At 40.2% G+C, this 26,767-nt stretch overlaps 1 protein-coding gene across 3 annotated transcripts in view; it reads right to left on the reverse strand.

Moving 5' to 3' along the window:
- fbxo8 (F-box protein 8) overlaps positions 1-26,767 on the reverse strand; it is a 58,514-nt gene that overhangs the window by 23,295 nt on the left and 8,452 nt on the right. For all 3 annotated transcript variants that reach the window (XM_072594568.1, XM_072594569.1, XM_072594570.1), the window contains one exon: positions 2,904-3,211. In XM_072594568.1, the coding sequence (XP_072450669.1) occupies positions 2,904-3,211 (308 nt within the window). The remainder of the gene's footprint in view (positions 1-2,903; positions 3,212-26,767) is intronic.

Raw genomic sequence — 26,767 nt, forward strand, 5'->3', positions numbered from 1 at the left:
TTAGAGTGATAATTAGTTACAGGAATAGTGGTTAGCACTGCAGTCTCACGGTGCCAGTGACCTGGGTTTGATTCCAACTTTGGGCAACTGTGGGGAATTTGCCCATTCTTCCTGTGTCTGCGTGGCTTTCTTCTGGGTACTCCAGTTTCCTCCCACAGTCCAAAGATGTGCAGGTTAGGTGAACTGGCCATGCTAAAAATTGTCAATAGCATCCAGGAATGTGTAGTTTGGGTAGATTAGCCATGGGAAATGCAAAGTTATAGCAATGCAGTGGGTGTGGGTGGGATACTCTTTCCAGGATTGGTGTGGACCTGGTGGACAGAATGGCCTGTTTTCACATTGTAAGGATTCTATGCTTCCATAGCGCAATTAGTTAAAAATCATACAACACCAGGTTATAGTCCAACAGGTTTAATTGGAAGCACATTAGCTTTCGGAGCGACGTTCCTTCATCAGGTGATAGTGGAGGGCTCAATCCTAACGCACAGAATTTATAGCAAAATCTGTGTGTTGGGATTGAGCCCTCCACTATCATCTGACGAAGGAGCGTCGCTCCGAGGGCTCGTGTGCTTCCAATTAAACCTGTTGGACTATAACCTGGTGGTGTGCGATTTTTAACTTGGTATGTGCCAGTCCAACACCAGCATCTCAAAATCATAGTGCAATTAGAGGTCCAATTCTTGATATTTACCATTACTGTTACATAAGCCTCTAGGGGTCAGTAGCAGGGACAGCAAGGTGAGAGCTTCTGAATTTCCAAATGAAGTGGCTCCATGAGCACTTCTTGAAACCAGGACGGTCAGGAATCGTCGTCAACAACCCCCAAGAAAGCCTTTGTCATCCCAGAACCCCATCACACTTCTCAGCCTCGACTGATGACTTGCTCATAGGTCATGCTAACACCTTACTTCAGCTCAAATCAGGGGGCTCTTCTGTTTCCATCACCAGGAGACACCTCCAAGGTTACCGATTGCTGCCTCCCGCTGGTTTCTCCTTCTAAATATCGGCTATAGAGCAGCTGAGGATCTACAAGGAGCAGATCAGGCTCTGCTATTAACTTCAACAGGAAATCATCATTCCTGACATGTGTTCTTCAGCCACTTGGGTTTAGCTTTAACTGCATCTTATCAGTGTCTTTTGAATTGCCTTCTTGTGTAGTAAGCATCTGTTATTCTATTGTACCAGTGGCCTTACTTATTAGAGTTTGCTTGATATCAACAGCAATCTAGCCTAACAAGGCATTGTTCCTGCTGAGTAGCTTTATTTCCAGTAGTTATTCTTATTTTCTCCTTACCTTAGAATACAAGAGCAGAAATGTACTGTTGAAGCTGTATAGGCTCTGGTCAGAGTACATTTGGATACAGACAGCAAAGAATGATGTGCTGCGTTGTAGGGGGTCCAGAGGTGGCTCATAAGAATGATTCCAGAGATGAAGGGTTTTTCATATGACGAGCAGTTGAGGACTTTGGATCTGAACTTAATGGAGTATGGATGCTTGGGTGGGCGGCATCTCACTGGAATTTACAGAATACAGAGAGCCCTGGATAGAGGGGACATGGAGGTGTTTCCACTGAAAGGACAGAGTAGATCCAGGGGGCACAAATTCCAAGTGAAGGGACAACCGTTTAGAACTGTGGGGAAGAGGATTTTCTTCAGGCAGAGCGTGGTTATTTGGAGGACCTCATTGCTGCTGAGAAGACCAAGTCATTGAGTGTATTTAAGACAGAGATTAGGTAGGTTCCTGATTAGTATGGGGATCAAGGGTTACGGGGATAAGGCAGAAGAATAGGGTTGAGAAACGTAATCAGCCTTGATTGAATGGTGGAGCAGACACGATAGGCTGAATGGTCAAATTCTGCTCCTCTATCTTATTGTTTTAAGGTCCAAGTTATATATTGAATTAAAATATTCTAGAATTAGTTGTGCTGTGTTGTTGTTTTAAAAAGAAAAGGATTGCTTCCCTCTGGTACTTTGTATTACTTTCCACTTTCAGGCCAAAGATTCAATCTCTAGAGCCTTTTGGTGTCTTTGTCTCAGAGCACAATCATGTCCTTCTTCAATATCCAGAAAGATACATTCTACGAAGAAATCTGTGTGTTCAGATTCAAGGTAGATACCAGAGTGTTTCAGGGGCAGTGAGACCTATTTAGATATAGTAGAAATCTAAATGCTTTATAGATGTTGTGACTACCTGTTTGACACAAATATTAAATTGAGTATATCAGATGGACAACTGCAAACGTTCCGGCACTGTGGAGCTTAAATCTGATTAGGCATGAACCATCTGTTGCACTTCTGTTCGCAATTAATGAATCTTTAGACTGAGGAAATAACCCTTTTCATCATTTCTATTTTTAATAATTTCTATGGCAACTGTAGGAACAGTTTGAGAAAGTAGCATTCTATTACATTCAATTATAATAATATGTCTGTTTATACTGCTAACCCTTTCGACAGAAGCCATAGTTTCACTAAATATGAGAAAGATTAATCTGAAATAGCAAGAGATACAGTTAAGCGGCAGATATAACATTGCAATTGGCACATTATGAGATTACAATTCTCAAGCTAAAATTCCTCTAAAATGACTGGGATGGTCTAATTATTTTTATGAGTTGTAAAATTGTTGTGTAGATTTGGTATATATGGTAGCTAGGATCCTTCAATTACAACTCAGCAATCAATGTTACTTACTGTTAAGGACACCTCAGAACTTAAAAAGAAACCTTTTGTTCTTGGTTAATAAAGATATTTTCTAGATTTTACCTTGTTTGGACTATAAGCATTAAGCAGACTCTAATCTGCTGTACAGCACTTCACACAGTGTTCACTTTTTGGCAACAAAGCTTTAAATTTTCATATGGCTAGAGCTATGGATGAGTAACAATAAAAATGGTGCTTACCCTTGCCAAAGGACATCATCATTAGCCAAATCTTGCCAGACACATGACGCTAGACAAAGATCAGTTGCATTCAAGTACGATAGAATGGTTAAACTAAGCTCTGGGGGCAATAGCTCCAGATCTGGAAATCCATGCTCTTCTTTCGATCTGCCAACTCTCAGAATGTGGTAGATGTCAATACCAATCTGGGCCTGCTTGCGGCTTGCAGCGAGTCTCCGGTCATGTCCCCCAGGATAATAACCTTCCTCCCTGTATCTTCTGTGTTGCAGCTGCTGATTCCTTACAACTCTCCACAGCCCCTGACCCATCTGTAAATGTAAAACACAAACAGCACAAATGAAAGCAAATAGTGGTCGACAGACAAGAAACCGCCTCAGTTGCACCACAGGTTGGGGGAGAAAGCGTAGTATTCAAGTAATTTAATTGGAGGTGTAACTGTTACATACTGTTTGTTCTGGAGCACAGCATAAGCTTGATAATTATCAGATGAGAGGCTGGCTGTCATTTGTTTACAACATATGTTTTCACTTTGAAAATCATCACAAATTTATTAAGGAATTCATATTATGATCAGATGTTGTGTTCTATTGTACATTTCACTTAAAAATAAAAACTTCCCCTGGCACAAGTGATTGGAATTTATCGATTAAAGTAAATAAACTAAAACTGGAGCTTCCCCTATAGCTTGATAGATAAATGAACCACACAGAACACTACTGCAACCATAGAAAACCAAATTCTTGGTTTGAACTTGCATTCTCCATGAGCTGTGCTGGTTGGGAGAAAAAAAATCATCAACATATGCTAACTTTTTCAAGTTATCCAGTGATGCTTCCTGGAACATTTGGAAAGTGATAGGGTCAGCTATGAACAATCAACCAGTTCCAGTTATTTAAACCAACCCTCCCAGAAATGTGGCAACATGCCTCTGGAACTGATGGGACTTGACCCTGGTCTCCTGGCTCAAAAGGTAGGGGCACTATCACTGTGCCACACAAGACCCTTAAATGGAATTAAGGATTATCACATTAACTATGATTTCACTAGAACGGTAGAGCATTTGTTTACGGTTTTGATATTTTGTAAACCACCTGTTCAGAAATGTTATTATACATCTGTGGAGCAGGTGGCTCTCTAACTGGGCATCCTGGCTGAGAGGTGGGATACTACCACTTTGTCACAAGAGTCCCAGACTTGCAATTATATACTGCTTTCCATTAACTCAGCATGTCCCAAGTTCAAAGTCAATCACGTACTTTGTGAAGTGCAATCAACATTGCAACTAATTTGCGTACAGCAAGCTCCTTGAGAATCAAATGACAATGATCAGGTGCGCTTTCGTAACTTCAGTTCAGGGATCATCTCCACGCTAGATATTGTGATATTGCCGTGAGATCTTTATGTACATCCAAAAGGAGAGATAGTGTTTTATAGTTCCATCTAAAGGATACTGTCACCACCAATAAAATTCTGCTATTCACTCCTTTAACTGTTTAACCCCACCATGGTTATTACTGTACACAAAAGAGAAATACACAGTCTTAGAGCATAAAAAGAATAAAAGACCAGTGCACCATCAGAAAAATGTAAAGTAAAAATATGAATGGTCAACAATGCAATTTCTTTGACCGGATGAGCTACAGTAAATTATATTTAAAAGTCCCTAAGGTGTGTACTTTTATGCATTTCAGAATTGTATAATGAGCATTTATGGATATGAAGAGAATTTTGGATGAAAACTGGCAGCTATTAGTTTCAAATTTGTATAACCGGAGACTGGATGAGGTCCCCAATATACACATCAAGACCTCTCAGAGGTCCTGACACAATAAATATGTGCGGATTCCTTGGGATGTTTAAACTGTCACTGGGCCATTAACCAGTCTGGTACCTGAGAAGGTGGACTTCTCAGATATTTCCCATTTTACTTACCTGGTTTGTAACCCAAGAAATGTTAGATTGGTTGAAATTTCCTGGGTAACAAGACCAAACGTGACACCTCACCAACTCCCCATTAACATCTAAAACACTTCCCCAATCTCCTGACCTAACCCAACCTCACCATTTTACTTACCAAGACACCCAAAACCATCCTATCACTCTTCCTCTTTACCCACTTATTTCACTCAACCTACAAATTTACACAACTATATATTCACCCATTCATCCATGCACATGCTCATCCTAATATGGCACGGTGGCACAGTGGTTAGCACTGCTGCCTCACAGCGCCAGAGACCCAGGTTCAATTCCTGCCTCAGGCAGCTGTGCGTGGAGTTTGCACATTCTCCCAGTGTCTGCGTGGGTTTCCTCCGGGTGCGCCGGTTTCCTCCCACAGTCCAAAAATGTGCAGGTTAGGTGAATTGGCCTTGCTAAATTGCCTGTAGTGTTAGATGTAGAGGAATGGGTCTGGGTGGATTGCTCTTTGGAGGGTCGGTGTGGACTTGTTGGGCCGTAGGGCCTGTTTCCACACTATGTAATCTAATCTAATCTAAATACAACTTTACACTCAAAATACAGCAGCCTTTGCCATAAAAGGGATGTGTGCTTACTGTTTGTATTATCTCGTATTGCTCCATAGGAGAAATCCCGCAGGGTCAGACATGATGAAACCTCTATTAGAGGATTACTCAGAAATATTTGGAGGAAGGCAAGTGGGCCCTTTATTTATTAGGACTTCTTATCTTGATCAGAAAATGAGGATTATTTACTAAACAAAAATAGGTCACTTGGCTCAAGCCAGTGTTAATGTTTCATATGAGGCTCATTTCAAATTACTGAATTGCAAAATACCAACATATTCTTCTATTCCTTTCTCCTTCATGTACTAATGGACCTTCTCAAACACATCTATAAATTATAAATCATAGATAGAAAAGTTAGGAGCATAGAAAGTAGCAATTCAGCAATGAGGCTAAATCTGATTGGCAGAATAAGCCATTCCAATCGCACATTCTAGCATGTGTCCATAGTTGTGCATGTTCCTTTTACATGAGTGAGGATTTCCACCTCAACACCAAACTGGGCAGTGAATTCCAGTTACACAGCATTCTCTGGATGAAAAAAATTGTTTTTTCATGGCCCACTAATCCTCTGTGCCTCTTGTTAATTAACCTCTCTATTAGAGGAAATAGATATTGTCTGTTGACTCATTACGAGCCCCTTGTTAATTTGTAAACCTTAATTAAGTCACCCCTCAGTCCCTTCTGCTGTAACCTTAGCCTATTCAATTCTTCCTCAAAGCTGCAATTATATAAGGCCCAGCATCATTCTTGTTACCCACCCCAGTATTCATCTCTACAATAATTATGTCTACCCTGTAATATGCTCACATCACCCATTCCACAGTATAGCAAGTTCAATGTTCTCAGCACACTCCGCATAAAGGAACTTTTTTAAAAAAAATTGAAACTATTGTATACATAATACCTAGTTTTAAACACATTCTAAACATCATCTCTGCATCTACCCTACGAATCCTTTCACAAAACTCTCTTTGAGTTCAGTCTTTTCTGGTTGTTATAACTTCTCAGTTCTGGTACCTTTTTGGCAAATATTTTTTGCTACTTCTCTAGTGTTTACAATGCCTTTTTGTAACATGAAGGTCCCGAACTGATCATGTTAGTCTTAGTGAAAACAGCAAATGTTGGAGATCAGTGTGTCAGACAGCATCCATGGAAAGAGAGCAAGCTAATGTTTTTTGAATCCAACGTTTGTTGTTTTCAGTAGATTCCAGCATCTGCAGTAACTTGCTCCTACAGTAGACTTAGGTCTTGTCTAACCAATATTCTACATGGGTTTACTGTGAATTCTAGTGCAAGAGTTTCCAAAGTGAGGCCTAGAATCTCAAGTGGAATTAAGCGCTGACATTTTGCTGTTGGGATTTGAAGTAGCAATCGCTTTCAGAGCACCATCACCATTTCCTCCCAACTCTCAGATATTCACTCCCCCTACAACCCCTTTGTGAAAACTAAGGGGCAGCGATAATGTTCAAGCCTTCAAGTGGGGTATTATGGGAAAAGGTTTGGGAAGCACTGTTTTAGTAGATTACAATGGCGTGATTTTAGTTAAAATTCTAGAATTCTGTGACATATTGCTGTATTAACAGCAATACAGAATCTGTCACAATTAAAGTTCACTTTGAACATGCTAATAAACAGGGAATAATGGGTGTTTACATTGGTAATGGCAACACATTCTGCATGCAATCCTAGTGCCAAAGGTTTAATGTCTATTTCTATTTAAAAGGCAAGTCAAGCATAATGATACATTTGCAACCACACAAGTTCATGACAGCGGTGGTTTCTAAGCCATAAAAAAAAAGTATAAGACTATACATCCTGAAAGAGAAGACTAATAAATAGTTAAAAAGGATGATGAGTCAGAGCTTGCAAACTTTATTGTAACTACAATATCTAATGTTTTTGATTGTAACGGAAATTAGAAGAGTTAACATCACTAACATGCTAATAAAAGGTGCAAAGGCTAGGGTGTTGGGAGGAGGCAGATACTGCCATCTTTATTCAGTAAGAACTTGGATTAGCATATATGTGGTGGAAGACATGAAAGAAGACAAGAAACATGTAGGAAATTAAATGGAGAGCATCACAGAGAGGGAAGTCTGCACACTACAGTGCATGGAATGGACATGTTGAATTGCGTGTGTAGTATGACGCTCTCTCTTGAGGGCGACACCTGAAACAGATTACTGTTTTCTTGATGGAAACAGAATAGAAGTGTAGTTCTGGGCTGGTACAAAGGGTTATGATAACACCACTGTACGGGAAAAGAAAAAGGTCAATTTGCCACAATTGCTGCACATGAATGTCTAGAGTAATTTTTTGCTGAAAATCATTCTTACTTTAAGTTGTTATAAACTCAAACAATTCATGCAAACTTTACGTAACTTCACTCAAAATGTTACAAATTCAGTTCCAAGAACATATATTGCCTTGGGTCTTGTTGCTTTGTCCTGATTTTTCATTTTTCTCTGCTGATTCCTCTTTTTGGGTAGTGCCCTAATATCTTGTTCATGTGACCATTCTTCTTCTAAATTGGTTCTTGTGAACAATTCTGCAAAAGCTACATTTCTTGACATTGCCTAGTTGTGAGAGCTGATATTAGCAGCTTGCTTGAATTTTCTTTTTCAACAGAATGTTTCAACAGAAAGTTTCAGAAAAGTCAATATCATATTTTGAAGCTAAAGGCATGTGTGGGCAAAAGCATAAAGGAATAGCAGGCCCCTATGCTGGAAAGAAACAGAGTTGAGTTTATATGACAAGCTAGTAAGCTTTTAATGGCATTTTCCTGGTGTTAGCGGAGTTAGTGAACTCAACTATAAACTGTCATGCTGGAATTTATACTCATGCTCAGTATCACAACTGCCACTTAATGAGGAGATCTTACAAGCACTGGACACATGGAACAGGAAAATGAAGGATAACATGCATTTGTACAGTGCCTTTCAGTGTCAGGATGTTGCAAAGTGCTTTAAATATTTTTTTAAGTAATTCTACAGTTATGCAGATTTGCAGCAGCCAATTTGTACACAAGATGCAAACCAGCATTGCAATTTTGACTAGATCATCTGTTTTATGGAAGTTTGTTGAGGGATACATACAGAGCACAAGGGATAATTCTGACCAGAGCACAAGGGACAACTCCACTGCCTCTTGCTGAAACAGGTTCATGGAAAAGGGCAAGGGTGAGCGTGAGAGAGAGTGTGGGGTCCTCTATTGAACATCTTGAATGCTACACATTATAACAGTGTAGCACTGGATTTTGTGCTTAGCTATTTGGAGTAGGGTCCAAATCTCAACTTTCTGCCTGGGGTAACATTGCAACCACAGAACTAGAAATGACACTAATTAAGATTACAGGTCACAACCTCTCACACATGAAAGTGGTGCAAATACCCATTGAGCCAACTTCAAGCAAATATAACAACTCTGGAGTGCACAAAACCATGTTTTGTTCTAGCATAGAGTGTGAGGGGACAAACCAAAAAGAAACAAAATAGTGTTTACATACTTCTAAAAAAAATGACATTGGTGTAGGAAATAGTAGTAGTTGGGATGATTTTTCTCAGACTGGAACTGAAACAAAAGAGTAAGCTTTGCTTTTTGTTTATTTTAACTGTACCTAACCCTGATATTTCTGGATATTTAAGTGGGGACTACAAATGTAAAAGGTTCCATGGATTGGGTTTTCCTAGCATCTCAACATTGTGCAATGGCAAGAAAGATAGGATATAGAGTAAAGAAGAATGATATTTTCAACAGAAAATAAAAATGCCCAAATTTTCCTTTAAGGTTTCAAAGGCTAGATGAGAATCTTGCTAATAAGCTTAAAGGCCATTTTGCATGTATCAACATTGGTAAACAATGCAATCTTGCCTTATTTGTATACAGGTTGCTCCTCCCAGGTACTGGTGAGAAACTGGGCAGTGACAACTGCCAAGTCACCAGAGGAGCTACCTAGCAGTTGTGATTTTCTAGTACCATCTCAAGGCCTCCATCTGGCACTTCATTCCCTCACATCACACAGCATATTCCATGGGGAGTGACCATCTGCAACCTCCAAACACCAAGGTCAGTATCAAAATACCAGTCTCACCACACCATCGTGGCACATCTTGGACAAACTTCTAATATAATCAGCACTTCAAAACTGCCTTTTGGAGCTCAATGGCACCTTACATTGCACTGCTGCTGACAGGCATGCTTTCTCCTATCTGGAGAGAACAAATGCATCGCTGAGCTGTCAGCTTGTGTCCTTAGTTTTCCTGCAGTTTGCAATTACTTGAAACACATGTCACACCTCAACCTTCCCTTGCTATTTTACACACAGAAAACTAGGTTGCTTGTCATGGTTGGTAAAAGTGAGGACTGCCGATGCTGGAAACCAGAGTCTAGCTTAGAGTGGTACTGGAAAAGCACAGCAGGTCAGGCAGCATCCGAGGATGTTTGGGTCCAAACTGTGCTGGTTTGAATGTAGTCAGGAGTCCATGTGGGATCAGTTGGCTGAGGAGGCAAGCACTGAGGAAGCAGATGTGGCTGTGGTAGTGGGTCTGTTTCAGTACATGGTTGAAGAGCTTCAGGGCAGAGGAGATGACCTAGGGGGTTTCAGTGAGAGAGAGAGAGAGAGAGAGAGAGAGAGAGAGAGAGAGAGAGAGAGAGAGAGAGAGAGAGAGAGAGAGAGAGAGAGAGAGAGAGAGACTCAACGAGATTCTTGTGGAGAGAGAAGGAGAACTTCTTCAGGTAGGGCATCCTTGCAAGAGGATTCGCAGTAAGGTTAAAATCAACTAGACAAAAGTGAGATTCTCGGATGCTGCCTGACCTGCTGTGTTTTTCCAGCACTGCTCTAATCTAGACTGCTTGTCATGGTTGCCAGCACTGATCAGTAAAGAGAATGGACACTGTTGGTGTATGGCACTGTGCTATATCAGCAGCTCATGACAGCATATGCCAACAGTCTGCGTGGCAAACTACTACATGTGCTTAAGTAAACAACCATGTTTGAAGTCTAAGGGGAGAAATTCTTCATCCATTAAGAGGGACAACATTCTGTCAGAGGGTGCCACTACAGTCAGTCAAAAGGTAATGCCCAATCTCAAGCCAGGGTGCTGGCCACATTCAGTCTTGCAGGTAAAGTCCAACAGCATAGCAATTAACATCCCCACTCCCATTCACCTATTGTACTCTTTGCTACCTTCTCCGCCCCCAACCCCCCCCACCCCGACCTATTTCTCCACCCTGGAGGCTCCCTGCCTCCATTCCTGATGAAGGGCTTTTGCCTGAAACGTCGATTTTCCTGCTCCTCAGATGCTGCCTGACCTGCTGTGCTTTTCCAGCACCACTCTAATCTAAACTCTGGTTTCCAGCATCTGCAGTCCTCACTTTTGTCTCATTGATACTCATCCTAGTTTCCTCAAGAATAGGCAATAGGACAAGACTTTTGATGGCTGTAATAGAATCAATAATGGAGTGAGCTGAAGGACAGCAAGACCTAATTAGAATAAAACTGTTAAGAAATATAGGGGCAGAATCCATGCTTTATGGATTTGAACCAGCCTGACAGGGACTGGTGTCACTAAACTCCTCTGCCAGTCCTTGAGTAAGAGGATGTCACTCCTCTGCATCTGTCCAATTTCCCTTACCTACCATATCTGAGCCAAATAAATCAAACAGGGCAGCGGAGACTAAAAATGCTTGACCAGGTGCACAATGACCTTTTAAATACAGTGTCAGGAATCCTGGACAGGACTTCCACCTATGAGTAGGAAAAGAGGACAATCAGGGTGTGGTTAAATGGTTAACATGAGGAGTGTTTGGAATAACTGAGCGAGAAACCTCACTAAGCCTCATGGAGAGAAACTCTTCACTTATCCTATTTTGGGTTAAGATTCAACCCATAATTCTATTATACACACCATAATTTCATCTCTTTCCATCTACAGATTTTATACAGGCTCTGTGAGAAGACACCAGACTCATTCTGTAAGCAAACCATGGTTTGTTTTCTTTGGTGTTGTTCTAAAGTAAATAGCTCACCTAACAACCCTGATAGGGTGTTAGAAAATATGCAGGATAATATTAATGTAAATGATCTAGGGATAAGAATGTTACCACATTGATTTGTGAATGTAGTCAAAAATGGCAATTGAGGATTCAACAGGATAGCAAGATAACAGGAGAGAAATCCTGCTGTATCACCACTCAGTCTAAGCACTACAACACAGATTTTTTTCAAAAAAAAAATGACTGAAGTATACAGTCAAGACAACACCCAGACTTAATAGGAAAACACTGTTTTACTCAAATTGCAACGGTTAACAATAAGGATGGTTTAGCTGAGTTCCAATGATATTTCAACACAGTTTTAGTGCTCCCTTTCAAGTTTCACAACATCTTTCTGTTAGGAAGGAGACCAGAATTGCATGCAATATTCCAACAGCAGCCTAACCAATGTCCGGTACAGCTTCAACATGCCCTCCCAATTCCTGTCCTCAATACTCTGACCATGGGAAGGTCCTTGCAGAATTTCAAGTTTGAAGTGATGTCAGCAGAAAAGTATTGTTTTCTGATAGTACTGCCTTATATTTTAAAACATACGTTATGTCTTTCATAAAATATTTTAAATTGATTGATTTTCTGAGCATGACATTGCTTCTTGAGTGAAACAAATGTTTTTTAGTAAACACATGACTATTTCTCCTCAATTAGAGATTTTACTGAAGAGTTTCAATAATGATCATGAGGCAGGTGAGAACTCACACAGGACTGCTCTATATGATAAGAGTCTCATTAAAAAGGCACCATGTCCTCTGAATAGATTCACTGGCAATCCCTTGCTAACAAGTATGACTGCCCACCTATGAAATGCCTGGTCACTGGTCATGGGTTTTCTGGGTCCTTGCGTGGTTGATGAGCCAGATCCTCCAGCTGCATCTCCAACTATACATTTGACAGGCGTTTTTGGGAGGTGGAACCAGTCCTTTGACTCAAGGTTGCTGATATTCCTCTCTCAGATTCTTTTCTGCACATCCTCTTGCCAATGGGGATTCCTGAAGGATTGCATCTCTTCATAGGAAATTTCTTCAAGTCAATTTCTTCGTTTTAGATAAGCCTTGGTCCTCCTGTCATTTGAGTGCCTTGTGAATGGAGCAAAGAAGATTTGCTTAGGCAGTTGGAACCCAGACATCCTAAGCACACAGGTGGCCAGGTACAGTTGGTTTTGGATGGTCATGGACTTCATGCTGGTGCTACTGGCTCTTCTAAGGATGTGGATGTTGGTATGCCTGTTTTCCCAAATGATGCAGAGAGTCCGTCTAAAATCTCTCCAGGGTCTTTGAAGCGGTTGAATAAATCAGATTCACAATAACAAGCTGGAAATGTGACCTTCACCTGTCCAGAGCTGCTAACACCTCTTCTACACCAAACAGTATGCATGTCCAACATGTAATAGATCTATTGGGGCTCAAATTGAGCTGATTATCCATTTTCAAAAAAAAGTGGGAAGTTGGACAGTGGGACCTGAATGGCGACTCGGAAATAAAACACCTCAGACATTAGTTCTGCTGCAATGGTAATCAAAAGTATGAACTACAGCTAATGCACAGGCAATTTTGTTCCACAAGGCAAGAAAATTGTATTAACCAGCACATCTGGAAAGGGCACAAATCCTTCAACAATGTAAAGCTCCTGTGCCTCATTTCTTCAAAATGTTCTGACCTTATGTTGGCTTTAAACCTTTCAGATTAATTAAAATTTTTGTTGATTGTTTTGCAGTTCCTCTGTGGAACTGTTCTGCTAGCTCAGCCGATGCCTCTTGCTCAGTGTATTGTGTTATATACAAATAAGTTGTGGGGTGAACAATAGAGTGATGGCATAATGTGCTCAAATTCAACTTTGCATTCTGCTGTGTTTAAGGAATTCATTAAATGTGTGCCAACACTGCAGGAAATATGTTTCAGAATACAAAAATTGCAGTAGGAGTACCATATGTACTCATGTAAAAGACCGATCTCATGTAAAAGTTGACCCCTTATTTTTGGTCACAAAATCTTGTATTTTCTATATTTCGTGTCAAAGTCAACCCTACTATAATGCATTATAAACCTCTTCCCATTAACCCACATAAACAAAATCACATTCATTCATTCATACCCGTAATTCTACTCATCGCTCTTTGTTTACTATACTGCATCTCTGTACATTCATTCATAACTCTACTTACCGGTAGCCCACTTGGTTTACTACAGCATGTTTTGATTGATTGAGTCATTCGTACATTTAGACTGGTACTCAGTTTATGGGTACTTATCACACTTTGTTCACTATACGTCCAAAAGTTAAAAGTTAATCATTTTAATTGTGTCATTATACCTGAAAAAAAGTGAGATATAGTAGCTACGTAAACCTTTAATTCTTTGACAAATTTGTTAATGCTACTGAGGTTCATAACATACAAGAGTAAATGGAAGGGAAACAGAAGAGTTTGGCGGGAGAGTTCAAGACGGTTACATGTTTGGAATTTAATAAATGTTTCATTTTAAGTGTGCCATTACACCAGGCCATGACGATACTGAATAGCATGATTTTGCAGGATTTCAATGATTCTTTGACATGTTAAATTTTCGTACCGGTATGTATAAATAAAACTTACCTACTGCAATTCATTCTTGTTTCTCTTGCTTTTATCTGGTAATTACCTTTAATGTCATTGTTTTTCTTCTTTACCTGGGATTAGTTGAGCAATCAAATAGACTTCTGCTAATAATACAGTATTTCAAACTGCAGCATGAATTTCAGCCCCTCAAAACTAGTGCCCGTGTATTAGTCGACCCTTTAAAATAGTCTAAAAATTTGACTTTTACATGGAGTATATATAAATGAAAAGAGGTTCAGGATTTCTAACCTTTATGATAAGTTACAATATTGAAACACTAATACTACCTAATAGATCAGATTGATCACAGGTATAACATTACATAATATCCCACAGATCAGCAGATTTTCAGTTTTATCCATTATAATTTTTAGTTAATGCAAATTAATATTTGGAATATTTAATGTCTACCTTTAGTTCATGGTATCAAATATAATTGTTTCTCAAGTTTGATTTCTGATATCAGAAAAGCAATTTGTGCTTCAGATATCTGGAACCCCTGTTTCCATTTTACAGTGCAGCCAATTGCACTAAAAGGCTTTATCCCTCATCTTCTTAATATTGGAGTTTTTCATCTATGCTTTGCGCGTCCAGGCAATGTGCCATAAGCTCTTCAGTCAATATTCGTGTTCAGCTCAAATTGTGGAATAAAAGACTTATAGTTCTCTTCATTTTTCAAAAGGCAGAAGATCAAAGCTAATAGTGAAAATCTGCCAAAGGTTAAGAATGAAACTGAAGAAGATGCAACTCAGAAAATTTGGATATGAATAACCTGACTAACGCAGAGGGGTAAGATAAATGGATTCAAAGAGATACAGAAAGATGGGTGGAATATTATTTCTAATAACCAAATAATATTGTATGAGAGATGAATATTGACCAAAAAACAGTAAGAACTCCTCAACTCTATAAAGTACTGGCATGGGATCATTTATAGCCACTTGTGGGGGCTGGAGGCTTGATGTAACAGCTCAGCTGAAAGATGGCATTTCCAACAGCACAGTACTCAGTACTGTAATGAACTGTTGGCTTAGATGATCTGTTAGACCTTGGAATTTACAAGAGACTAAGACACTTTAATCAGGGGCTGAGTTTGGATTTTAAAGCCAAATGTGAAATCTAATTTGATGAGATTTTCCCACCTTCTACTGGGATCTTTTCCTAAATTAACAGTGACATCAGAAACTTGTTGTTTTTTAAATTACAAAAGTAGGCCTGCCTCTTACAAAACATCACAGCACCATGCAATCCTAGAGGAAACTTGTATAATTAGGTGAATTTTTAAAGAGAAAACCTCTTTTTACAAGAAATTAAACAGAAGGGTTGTACATTTGTATTTAATACTTTGATGTGGGGGTTGCTGGTGGGGGCAGAGAAATTAAGTCATTTCAAGCATATACAAAATGGTGAGATTTGTCTGTAATTTTTACCAAGAGCAATTAACATGACAATGATCTGGGGACAAAGCTGCAAATGTTCCCTCTATGGTAATCAGGGCTTACTTACATTGACAGTGCGAAACAGCTACTTGAAAGCTTAAGTTTCTGGCATACAAGTTCATTTAATAGCTGAAATTGCACAGAAATAGATACTGAAGAAGCGATTGTTAGTATTAAATAGAAATTGTTGGAAAACTAAAAATTGCAATAGTTTACCCATTGCAAATCAATAAAAATCCATAAGTTAATTGTGATGTCATAAGTAGTTAGTTTCAATTAAGCTTGCAAACTTACTGCTGAGGTTAGTTCAAAACTTTGTATACTTCTCCCCATCTGCTAAGAATTTCCACATAGCACTTCATCATCATTGTGAAGTTCTGCCTAGGAAGCTAATTAGAGAATGTCAGGCCTTGCTGAATACCAAGTTCAAAGTACAAATAGGACTAATAGGCTGCAACAGTCTCAGAGCCTCAAGGCTTCATTGAAACTGAAGCCGAAATCCTGGCTTCAAAAGTCCTACAAAAGAAATCATTACTTAAGGCAAAGATTGCAGCAGGAAGAGTTTGTAGGAGGCAGGTAGGATTTAATTTCATTAGCATCAGAAATGCTCCTATAATTCAACTCAAATACAAAAAACAACGGACACAAATATACCTGTGGAATAAAATGGTACCACCCAAGTTTACTTTATAGTGAAGCTAATGTGCAAGACCACCTATACAGAGACTAATGACCAAGGAAGTTCAGCAATTTGTATTAGTTCACATGAAATATTCCCAAAAGGCTGCTGTCACACAATATATCTATTGTGTTATCTAAGTGTTTTATTTCATAATCCATACAAATATCAAAAATAATTTACATTAACACAGAATCTTTAAAAGTAGACCCAATAAATAAAGGAGAACGCTGAGCAAGCAGGATGGGTAACTACACTTTTGGTCAGATTCCAAGGTAGCTTTTAATGAACTGGAGAAGTGAAAGGCTTAGAGGGGATGGCAATTTATTCTGGCTTGCAGATTAACTAATGCCTATCGAAACGAGTTGCAGAGGTCTCTCCACAGCCAAAGACTGGCCCAGACAAATTTCTATCCCAAGAGAGACCAACTCTTGGGTAATTAATTTAAGGGAGATCTGACCAGTGGAGAGGGGTGTTTCCCTGTTAGAATTGGAAAAGTGGGAATTTTCTTTTTTGTTTGAGGGGTGGTGGTGGTGGAAATAGCTGTGCCTGTCAGAGCAAGTGGGGGGTGATGTAGGAGCTGTTAGAGTTGGGGGTGAGGGTGGGAGTTCCACTGGCAAAACTGAACCCAGAACACAGGCCTCAAATAGAATCAGAGAGATGTACAGCATGGAAACAGACCCTTCCGCCCAACCCGTCCATGCCAACCAGATATCCCAACCCAATCTAGTCCCACCTGCCAGCACCCGGCCCATATCCTTCCTAACCCTTCTATTCGTATACCCATCCAAATGCCTCTTAAATGTTGCAACTGTACCAGCCTCCACCACTTCCTCTGGCAGCTCATTCCATACATGGACCACCCTCTGTGTGAAAACGTTGCCCCTTAGGTCTCTTTCCCCTCTCACCCTAAACCTATGACCTCTAGTTCTGGACTCCCCCACCCCAGGGAAACGACTTTGCCTATTTATCCTATCCATGCCTCTCATAATTTTGTAAACCTCTAAGGTCACCCCTCAGCCTCTGATGGTCCAGGGAAAACAGCCCCAGCTTGTTCAGCCTCTCCCTATAGCTCAGATCCTCCAACCCTGGCAACCTTTCTGAACCCTTTCAAGATTCACAACATCTTTCCAATAGGAAGGAGACCAGAATCACATACAATGTTCCAAAAGTGGCCTAACCAATGTCCTGTACAGCCGCAACGTGACCTCCCAACTCCTGTACTCAATACTCTGACCAATAAAAGAAAGAATACCAAACGCCTTCTTCACTATCCTAACTACCTGCGACTCCACTTTCAAGTAGCTATGAACCTGCACTCCAAGGTCTCTTTGTTCAGCAACATCCCTAGGACCTTACCATTAAGTGTATAAGTCCAGCTAAGATTTGCTTTCCCAAAATGCAGCACCTCACATTTATCTGAATTAAACTCCACCTGCCACTTCCTGGTCCATTGGCTCATCTGGTCAAGATCCTGTTGTCATCTGAGGTAACCCTCTTCACTGTCCACTACACCTCCAATTTTGGGGTCATCTGCAAACTTACAAACTGTATCTCTTTATGGAACAATCCTGGAAAATTCAGATTTGTTGGTCACACTGTCCCAAGTGTCCAAATAACGGATCCAAGATCCTGCCTGGATTCTATTGCCAGTCTCAAAGCCAATGCAGCACTTTTTGACATATGCATCTCAAGTGTTGCTATCATGTACACCACTGAGCACCCGCCTACAAACTCTCAAAAAGTATTATTTTAATATATGCATACAAACAAATGAATTAGAATCAGGAGTAGGCACTTGGTCCCTGAATCTACTCCACCATTCAATAAGATCACAGTGGATCAGATTATTCCACACACTTTGATGAGGAAAGAGGTGAAAGATTATCAATCTCTTTACTGTTGGTTAGAAATATTGAAGAACACTTGTTCCATTGGCTTTTGAGGAAAAATGTGCCAAAGATTCATGACTTCGAAAGAAAATAAAATTCTCCTCAGCTTAATTAAATGGGCAATTATTTTCAAATAGTGACTCCTAGTTCTAAATTCTCCCACAAGAGGAAACATTCTTTCCACATCGATTGTGTTAAGGCTCTGAAAGATCTTGTCTTTCAATCAAATAATTTCTATTTAAGTCCAGTGACTAGGGTAGGTATCAGTCCAGACAAGGATTGTAGTGGGAAGTTGTGGAGGCGGAGGAGATTGGTGAGACACTAAATCAATACTTTTCGTCAGTATTCATTCAGGAACAGGACACTGTTGCTGATGTGAATATTGAGTCACAAGTGATTAGAATGGATGGCCTTGAGGTACGTAGGGAAGAGGTCTGGGGAATACTGGAAAGGATGAAAATAGATAAGTCCCCTGGGCCTGATGGCATTTATCCTAGGATCCTCTGGGAAGCTAGGGAGGAGATAGCGGAGCCATTGGCCTTGATTTTTATGTCGTCGTTGTCTACGGGAATAGTGCTAGAAGACTGGAGGATAGCGAATGTGTTCCCCTTGTTCAAGAAGGGGAGCAGGGATAGCCCGAGTAACTATAGGCCAGTGAGTCTCACTTCTGTTGTGGGCAAAGTCTTAGAGAGAATTGTAAGGGATAGGATTTATGAACATCTGGATAGGAATAATGTGATCAAGGATAGTCAGCATGGTTTTGTGAAGGGCAGGTCGTGCCTCACAAACCTTATTGAATTCTTTGAGAAGGTGACCAAGGAAGTGGACGAGGGTAAAGCAGTAGATGTGGTGTATATGGATTTTAGCAAGGCGTTCGATAAGGTACCCCATGGCAGGCTAATGCAAAAACTACGGAGGTATGGCATTGAGGGTGCATTAGAGGTTTGGATTAGGAATTGGCTGGCTGGAAGGAGACAGAGGGTAGTAGCTGATGGTATAGGTTCATCTTGGAGCGCAGTTACTAGCGGTGTTCCACAAGGATCTGTTTTGGGACCATTGCTGTTTGTCATTTTTATAAATGACCTGGAGGAGGGGCTTGAAGGCTGGGTGAGCAAGTTTGTGGATGACACGAAAGTCGGTGGAGTTGTGGACAGCGAAGAAGGATGTGGCAGGTTACAGCGCGATATAGATAAGTTGCAGAGCTGGGCAGTAAGGTGGCAAATGGAATTCAATGTAGCTAAGTGTGAAGTCATTCACTTTGGTAGGAGTAACAAGAAGATGGATTACTGGGCTAATGGTAGACTACTTGGCAGTGTGGATGAGCAGAGGGATCTTGGTGTCCATGTACACAGATCTTTGAAAGTTGCCATCCAGGTAAATAGTGCTGTGAAGAAGGCATATGGTGTACTGAGCTTTATTGGTAGAGGAATTGAGTTCCGGAGTCCTGAGGTCATGTTGCAGTTGTATAAGACTCTGGTGCGGCCTCATCTGGAGTATTCTGTGCAGTTTTGGTCACAATACTATAGGAAGGGTGTGGAGGCATTGGAACGAGTGCAGAGGAGGTTTACCAGGATGTTGCCTGGCATGGTAGGAAGATCGTATGAGGAGAGGCTGAGGCACTTGGGGCTTTGCTCATTGGAGAAAAGAAGGTTTAGGGGAGATTTGATAGAGGTGTACAAGATGATTAGGGGTTTAGATAGGGTTGACAGTGAGAACCTTTTTCCACGTATGGAGTCAGCTATTACAAGGGGGCATAGCTTTAAATTAAGGGGGGGTAGATATAGGACTGATGTTAGGGGTAGGTTCTTCACTCAGCGAGTCGTAAGTTCATGGAATGCCCTGCCAGTAGCAGTAGTGGACTCTCCCTCTTTATGGGTATTTAAGCGGGCATTGGATAGGTATATGGAGGATAGTGGGTTAGTGTAGGTTAGGTGGGCTTTGATCGGCGCAACATCGAGGGCCGAAGGGCCTGTACTGCGCTGTATTTTTCTATGTTCTATGAGTACAAGACTAGTCTGTCTGATATTTTCCTCGTAAGGTTCTATTAGTTTAGTAAACCTTCTCTGAACTGCTTTCTGTGCAGTTACTTCCTTCTGTAAATTAGGAAACCAATACTGGGCACAGTATTCCAGATGTGGTCTCACCAATGTCCCACATAATTTAAGTATAGTCACCTTCATTTTGTATTTAACTCCTCATAGAATGATATTGCTTATTGTATCAGCTTTCCTAATTACATGTTGCACCTGCCAACCAATACGATGATTCATGCACTAGGACATCCAGTTTTGCAATCTCACACTCCACTTTCAATAATTTTTAAAAAAATCTTCCTGCTAAATAGACCATAATCGCATTTTCCAGATGTGGCCAGATCTTTACCTACTCACTTAACTGGAAACTTATCAATCTCATTGGCTTTGTAATCTCTTTACAACTTACTTTAGAACATAGAACATGGAAGAATACAGTGCAGTACAGGCCCTTTGGCCCTCGATGTTGCGTCGATCAAAGCCCACTATCCTCCATATGCCTATCCAATGCCCGTTTAAATGCCAATAAAGAGGGAGAGTCCACCACTGCTACTGGCAGGGCATTCCATGAACTCACGACTCGCTGAGTAAAGAATCTACCCCTAACATCTGTCCTATACCGACCACCCCTTAATTTAAAGCTATGCCCCCTCGTAATAGCTGACTCCATACGTGGAAAAAGGTTCTCATGGTCAACCCTATCTAAACCCCTAATCATCTTGTACACCTCTATCAAGTCACCCCTAAACCTTCTTTTCTCCAATGAAAACAGCCCCAAGTGCCTCAGCCTTTCCTCATACGATCTTTCTACCATACCAGGCAACATCCTGGTAAACCTCCTCTGCACCCGTTCCAGTGCCTCCACATCCTTCCTATAGTATGGCGACCAAAACTGCACAGAATACTCCAGATGAGGCTGCACCAGAGTCTTATACAACTGCAACATGACCTCAGGACTCCGGAACTCAATTCCTCTACCAATAAAAGCCAGTACGCCATATGCCTTCTTCACCGCACTATTTACCTGGGTGGCAACTTTCAGTGATCTGTGTACATGGACACCAAGATCCCGCTGCTCATCCACACTACCAAGTATCCGACCATTAGCCCAGTATCCCATCTTTTTGTTACTCATACCAAAGTGAATCACCTCACACTTACCACATTGAACTCCATAATTGAACTTTCCTAATTAACTTTGTGTCAAAGTTAGCAACAGTATCTTCAGTGCTTTCATCCATCTTACTTACATGAATTGTAAGAAGTTGAGGCCCCAACACTGATCCCTGTGGCACACTACTTGTCATATATATTGCCAATCAGAAAACAACCCATTGATGTCCAGTCTGTTTCTTGTCAGCCAGCCAATCTTCCCTCCATACAATATGCTACCCTTTATCTTGAGATTGTAATTTCTGCAATAATCTTCAAGGTGGCATCTTATCAAATCTTTCTGGAAATCCATGTACAGTTGGTCCATAGGTTTGCCTTTATCCACGGCTTACTTTCCCAAAGAACTCCAATAAATTGGTTAAATGGTTTCCCTTTAATAAAACCATGAGAATGCTGTTTGATTACAATGAATTTTTTTAAGTACCCAGTTATAACAGCTTTTAATATCTTCCTTAGATGATGTTAAGCAAACTGGCGTGTAGTTTCCTGCTTTCAGACGTGTTTCTTTTGAATAAAGGATTTGCATTTGCTGTTCTTCAAACTAATAAAAATGCTTTCCCAAAACGTAGGGCGTTTTCAAAAATTAAAACCAATGCATCTGTTACAATGAGCCATTTCTTTTATGACACCAGGGTGAGGTTCATCAGAACCCTGCAACTCGCCAACCCGCAGCTTCAACAATTTGCTTAGTGCCACTACCCTGGGGTGATTGCATTGCTAAGTTTCTCCATTCCATCCTCTAATCTAGTTATTTCTGGATTGTAACTTGTATCCTCTATGACGATGTATGGCACCTGTTTGATTCAGAACTTTTAAGTTCTGAAGAACAGTCATACCAGACTCAAAATGTTAACTGCTCCTCTTTCCATAGGTACTGCCAGACCTGCTGAATTTCTCCAACACGCTCTATGTTTGTTTGAAAAGAACAAACAAGGTAAATACTAGGCACTCAAAAGGCTAGAAGAATTCTGACAAACAGTTTATTTTGGTTCAAATATGAATGTAAATGTTGTGTAACTACTGTATGGTCCTGGGAATTTGATTTCCCTTCCATCACTTTACCAGATTAAAATAATTCTGTGCAAACATATAAACACACATAGGTCTAGTTATATTCAGCAGGCGTAGATTTTTGAGTTACATAGAACTTAAAAAACAGAGAAAGGCTATTTGGCAGCACTGGTCCACACCGGCATTTAATCTCTACACAAAACTCCTCCCAACCTACATTACCTCAATTTATGAAGAAAATTAAAAGGATTAAATAAAATTAAGACCAAAGCCAGAACTCTACTTATCACACAAAGAATGTTTCACAACTGAAATGAACTAATAAATATACTAGCTGGAGCAAACTACTGAATCACTTAATTTTTGGATGATGTAATGGTGTGTGGGGAAACTGGATAAATAAGTTGGAATAGGTTAAAAGGGACCTTTACATACATTACCAATTATATTTTGAAAGAATGAAATGAAACCAAAAATGAAAGACAAGATTTAATGGATTCAGTGCATGTATGCTTATCTTCCTGTAATATCAGGTTAGGCTGTATTCACACTAAAGCAGTACAGCAGATTGTCAATGTCACTTTCCAACTAGGCAGGAAACTATTCAATAACTGTGTCCTACATGTGCATGTCCTACTTCTCCTCTCAGGACAGTGAAGTTTAAAGTTAAGACAGCGTGGGTGGCACTGTTCAATCTGTACCAACATTAAAACAACTAAAAAATAAGTAATGTTTTGAGAACTGCTTTTTTACAATTTGCCTTTGCTTCAGGGCTGAAGTCACACTATATCAAGTGCAAATCTAAAGCAGTGCCTAAACTGCCCACCAGCTGGTCTCACAACTACTGCTTTAGTGTTAACATTGGAGTGTCAGTAATTGTCAAAGCCTAAAAAATTGATTTCTTATAACAATTATTATGGGACACACTAGTAGTAAAAAGAATAGCAGTATTTAGCACTTAATTATCTGGACTTATTACCTTTCTATGAAAGTTCATAAAAATTGGGATACCTAAGAAACTGATGTAGAAGTCCATAATATCATAAAGTGATTTCATGTTTAGTGGTATTTAACACTACAACTTGCATTTTACAACATTTTCCATAACAGTAACACAAAGACCACATTCCTTTTTGCTGTTCTTAATTACTGTTGAAACAAGTACTTTGCACCTAACAGGCATGGGAAAATATGGGCTTACACAGTCAAATAATGCTCAATCTGGCAGATGTGACCAATGCATTTTAGATAGTAAAATGCAGTTTTCATGACAAAATGCTTCTCATGGTATTTTCTTTGAGGGGGGTGCGGGTAGGAAGAGGTGAACTGTGCACAGATAATATTGAACAAAATAAACTACAGCTTTAGGAGATCAAACTTGGCCTTCTTCTTCTGCGATGTTGTTTTCTGACCCTCAGTATGATTTATTGTACTGAAACGGAGCAAGAATCTTGTGTTAATAGAATGCAGATGGCAATATCCAGACCCTGAGCAGCTCTGAGTTTACACTACATTGTCACATTGGAAAGTGTGTACAGAACCATTTCAAGTCAACCTACCTGGTTGTATGCTTTGATCGCATCTAACCCGAAAGCAACAGTACAGCAGCAAAGGAGAACATAAACTATGGATAATAATCTGCGTGTCTTCTTCCAACGTGTGTTAGCTTTTTATTTTAAGGTTAGTTCATCAGTATGCTGGTACGCAAAATTATTTCAGAAAATAAAAGTGGCTCTTTTTTTAAAAAAACGTTGTCAAGTGAATAAGATATACTGTGGCAAGTCACATTATAGAACAAGTTCATCTGTACAAGGAAGCACTTTTGAAAATTTGCAATGACAAAGCACCAAAAGAAGCTCAATCATACGTTCTTCCTTCTGTTTACATAAGTAAATAAAAGCTGAATCAGAATTTAGATTCCACTTCATACAAACTAAGTAAGATGAGCACATAATTCATTTAATCAATTCACAAGATGGTCCTTCGTCGACATTCTACATTCCAGAATCCACATCCAATTTACCTATTAATCCAGAGACCCAGGTAACGTTCTAGAGTTTCTGAAGAAAGGTCACTGGACCTGAAAAGCTATCTCTGATTTCTCTCCACAGATGCCGTCAAATCTGCTGAGTTTTTCCAGTGATTTCTGTTTTTGTTAATATTCTGGGGACCTGGGTTCAAATGCCACCATGAAATTTGAATTTAATAAACTAAAAAAAACTGGCAAGAAGAGTCTAATGATGAACTCAGGGAGGGCGTACAAACATTCACAAAAGGTACAAACATGCACTTTCTTAACATGACTTGAATGCTCTGTACAGAAATGGCTAGCATCACCTCCTGGCTGACTTATAGATGGATTGAAGTCACCTAGGTCCCAAGCTTTGGCATTCCTTCTATACATATCCTTATCTCACATTTAGGACACTCCTTTAAAACCTTCCTTTGAGCAAGCCTTGTCCCTCACCTATAATGCTTAAGTCAGGAGTGTGTCGGAATGCTTTCCATCTGCCTGGTTGACTGCAGCTCGAACATTCAAATAGCTCAATACCACCAGGAGAAAAACAGACCACTTATCTAGCATCCCATCAACCACCTAAACATTAATCCCATCGTTAATATATAGTGACCCCAGTTTGTACCATCTACAAGATGCACTACAACAACTTAAAGGCTCAGGTAACAGCATCTTCCAAACCCATAACAATTACACCTAAAAAGTACTAAAGTCACAGATGCACGGGATTATCAGCTACAAGTTCCGCTCCAAGGTGAAACTTATGACGGCAGATGTTGGAGATCAGACCCGAAGAGTATGGTGCTGGAAAAGCACAGCCAGTCAGGCAGCAGCCGAGGAGCAGGAAAATCGGTGTTTCGAGCATAAGCCCTTCATCAACAGTGAGGCTTTGTGTTGCTGTTATAGAAAACGTTGTAAAATGCAAGTTGTAGTTTTAAATACAGCTCATTCCTGATGAAGAGCTTATGCTCAAAACGTCGATTCTCCTGCTCCTCAAATACTGCAAGTTCCGCACCAAGCCATACACCACCCTGACTTGGAATTATCTGATCGTTCCTTCACTGTCGTTGGGTCAAAATCCACGATAGTTCACACACACTTAAAGATCTATGGTCATTCAAGAACATGATTTGTTACCAACTTCAAGGGTAATTTGGAATGGGCGATAAACGTTGACATTTCCAGTAACACCTGGATCCCGTGAAAATTTAGAATTTAACAAAATTTCGATGATTTAAAGTCTTATTTACTTAGTGTCAGAATTGGCGTTACGATGCTCTTATGAATCACTTTGGGACAGTTAATTACATTAAATGGGCTGTATAAACAGGAATTAGGGCAATAGGTGGTTAAAAAGTAGATGGGACCAGGCTGTGAGAATGAGGATTTTAAAAATCAGGATTTTAATGGACAGGTAGCCAAGATAACTCAGTGAGAAAAGGTGTGATATATGCTAACCTGCACTAATTAATCTAAGTAACTGAATTTTAATTAAGTTCATATTTAAATGAGGATAGGAGATGGAAGGCACCAGGAGTATGACTGAATAGTCAAATCTGAAAGGACCAAAACATGATGGGAGTTCCAATAGCAAATGGGCTGTGGTAGAGTCAAGTCATATTTTGGAGGTGGAATTAAACATTTTTTGTGATTAAGAGAACATGGGGTCAGAAGCTCAGGTCAGGATCAAAGAGGACATTGAAAAGCACAAATCACAATCTTAGTGTGAGATAGTGGCCAAGTGGGGATGGATTTGGTACTGGTGAAAGAATGGGGATTGCAAGTTTATAAAACAGTGGCTTGACAGTGGAATGTCGGAGAAATTGCTTTCTTCTGATTCATTTATGGGCTTTTGGCAGTGCTGGCAAAACTAACACGTTTTGCCCTCAAGAAGCTAATGGCGAACCACCCTCGAAGACACAACTGAGTCCCGATTCCTTTGAAGGGTGTGGGATTGGGGGTGGGTTGGCATTTCTATCCAAAAAACACCAAACACCCCAAATTCAGTTGAGTAAGATGCTTGCTGTCACTTGGGAGAGCCTGGGAAGGTGGGTGGAGCATTTCAGGGATTGAGGGGTCCACAGACTGCAAATGATGTAGATGGATGAAGAGATGAGAGGGAGACTGCTTACCGTAAATCTGATACTAAGCTCATCCTGGACTTCCCACACTTGCTAACCGCTCGAGGTCTGTGAAACCTGACCAGTCATTTAGACCCAGACAGTGAATGAAAATCAGGGCTACCAGCCTCGCAAGAATATTGATCTGAGCAAGCTATCTCCTGGGTGAGTGTGGGTGACCTTTCTTGACGCATCTCTGAAAAATCCAGAAGCCAGCAGCTTGAGGGTACTTTTTGTTTGAAAAATATTTCAACAGAACCCAGTTCTGTTTTTTTTTGGGAATTACGATTCAGTCTCATGTTTTTGGATAATGTCACTGAGAGGAAGCATG

This window comes from Chiloscyllium punctatum, chromosome 2 (genome assembly GCF_047496795.1).
Source record: "Chiloscyllium punctatum isolate Juve2018m chromosome 2, sChiPun1.3, whole genome shotgun sequence".
Classification (NCBI taxonomy): Eukaryota; Metazoa; Chordata; class Chondrichthyes; order Orectolobiformes; family Hemiscylliidae; genus Chiloscyllium; species Chiloscyllium punctatum.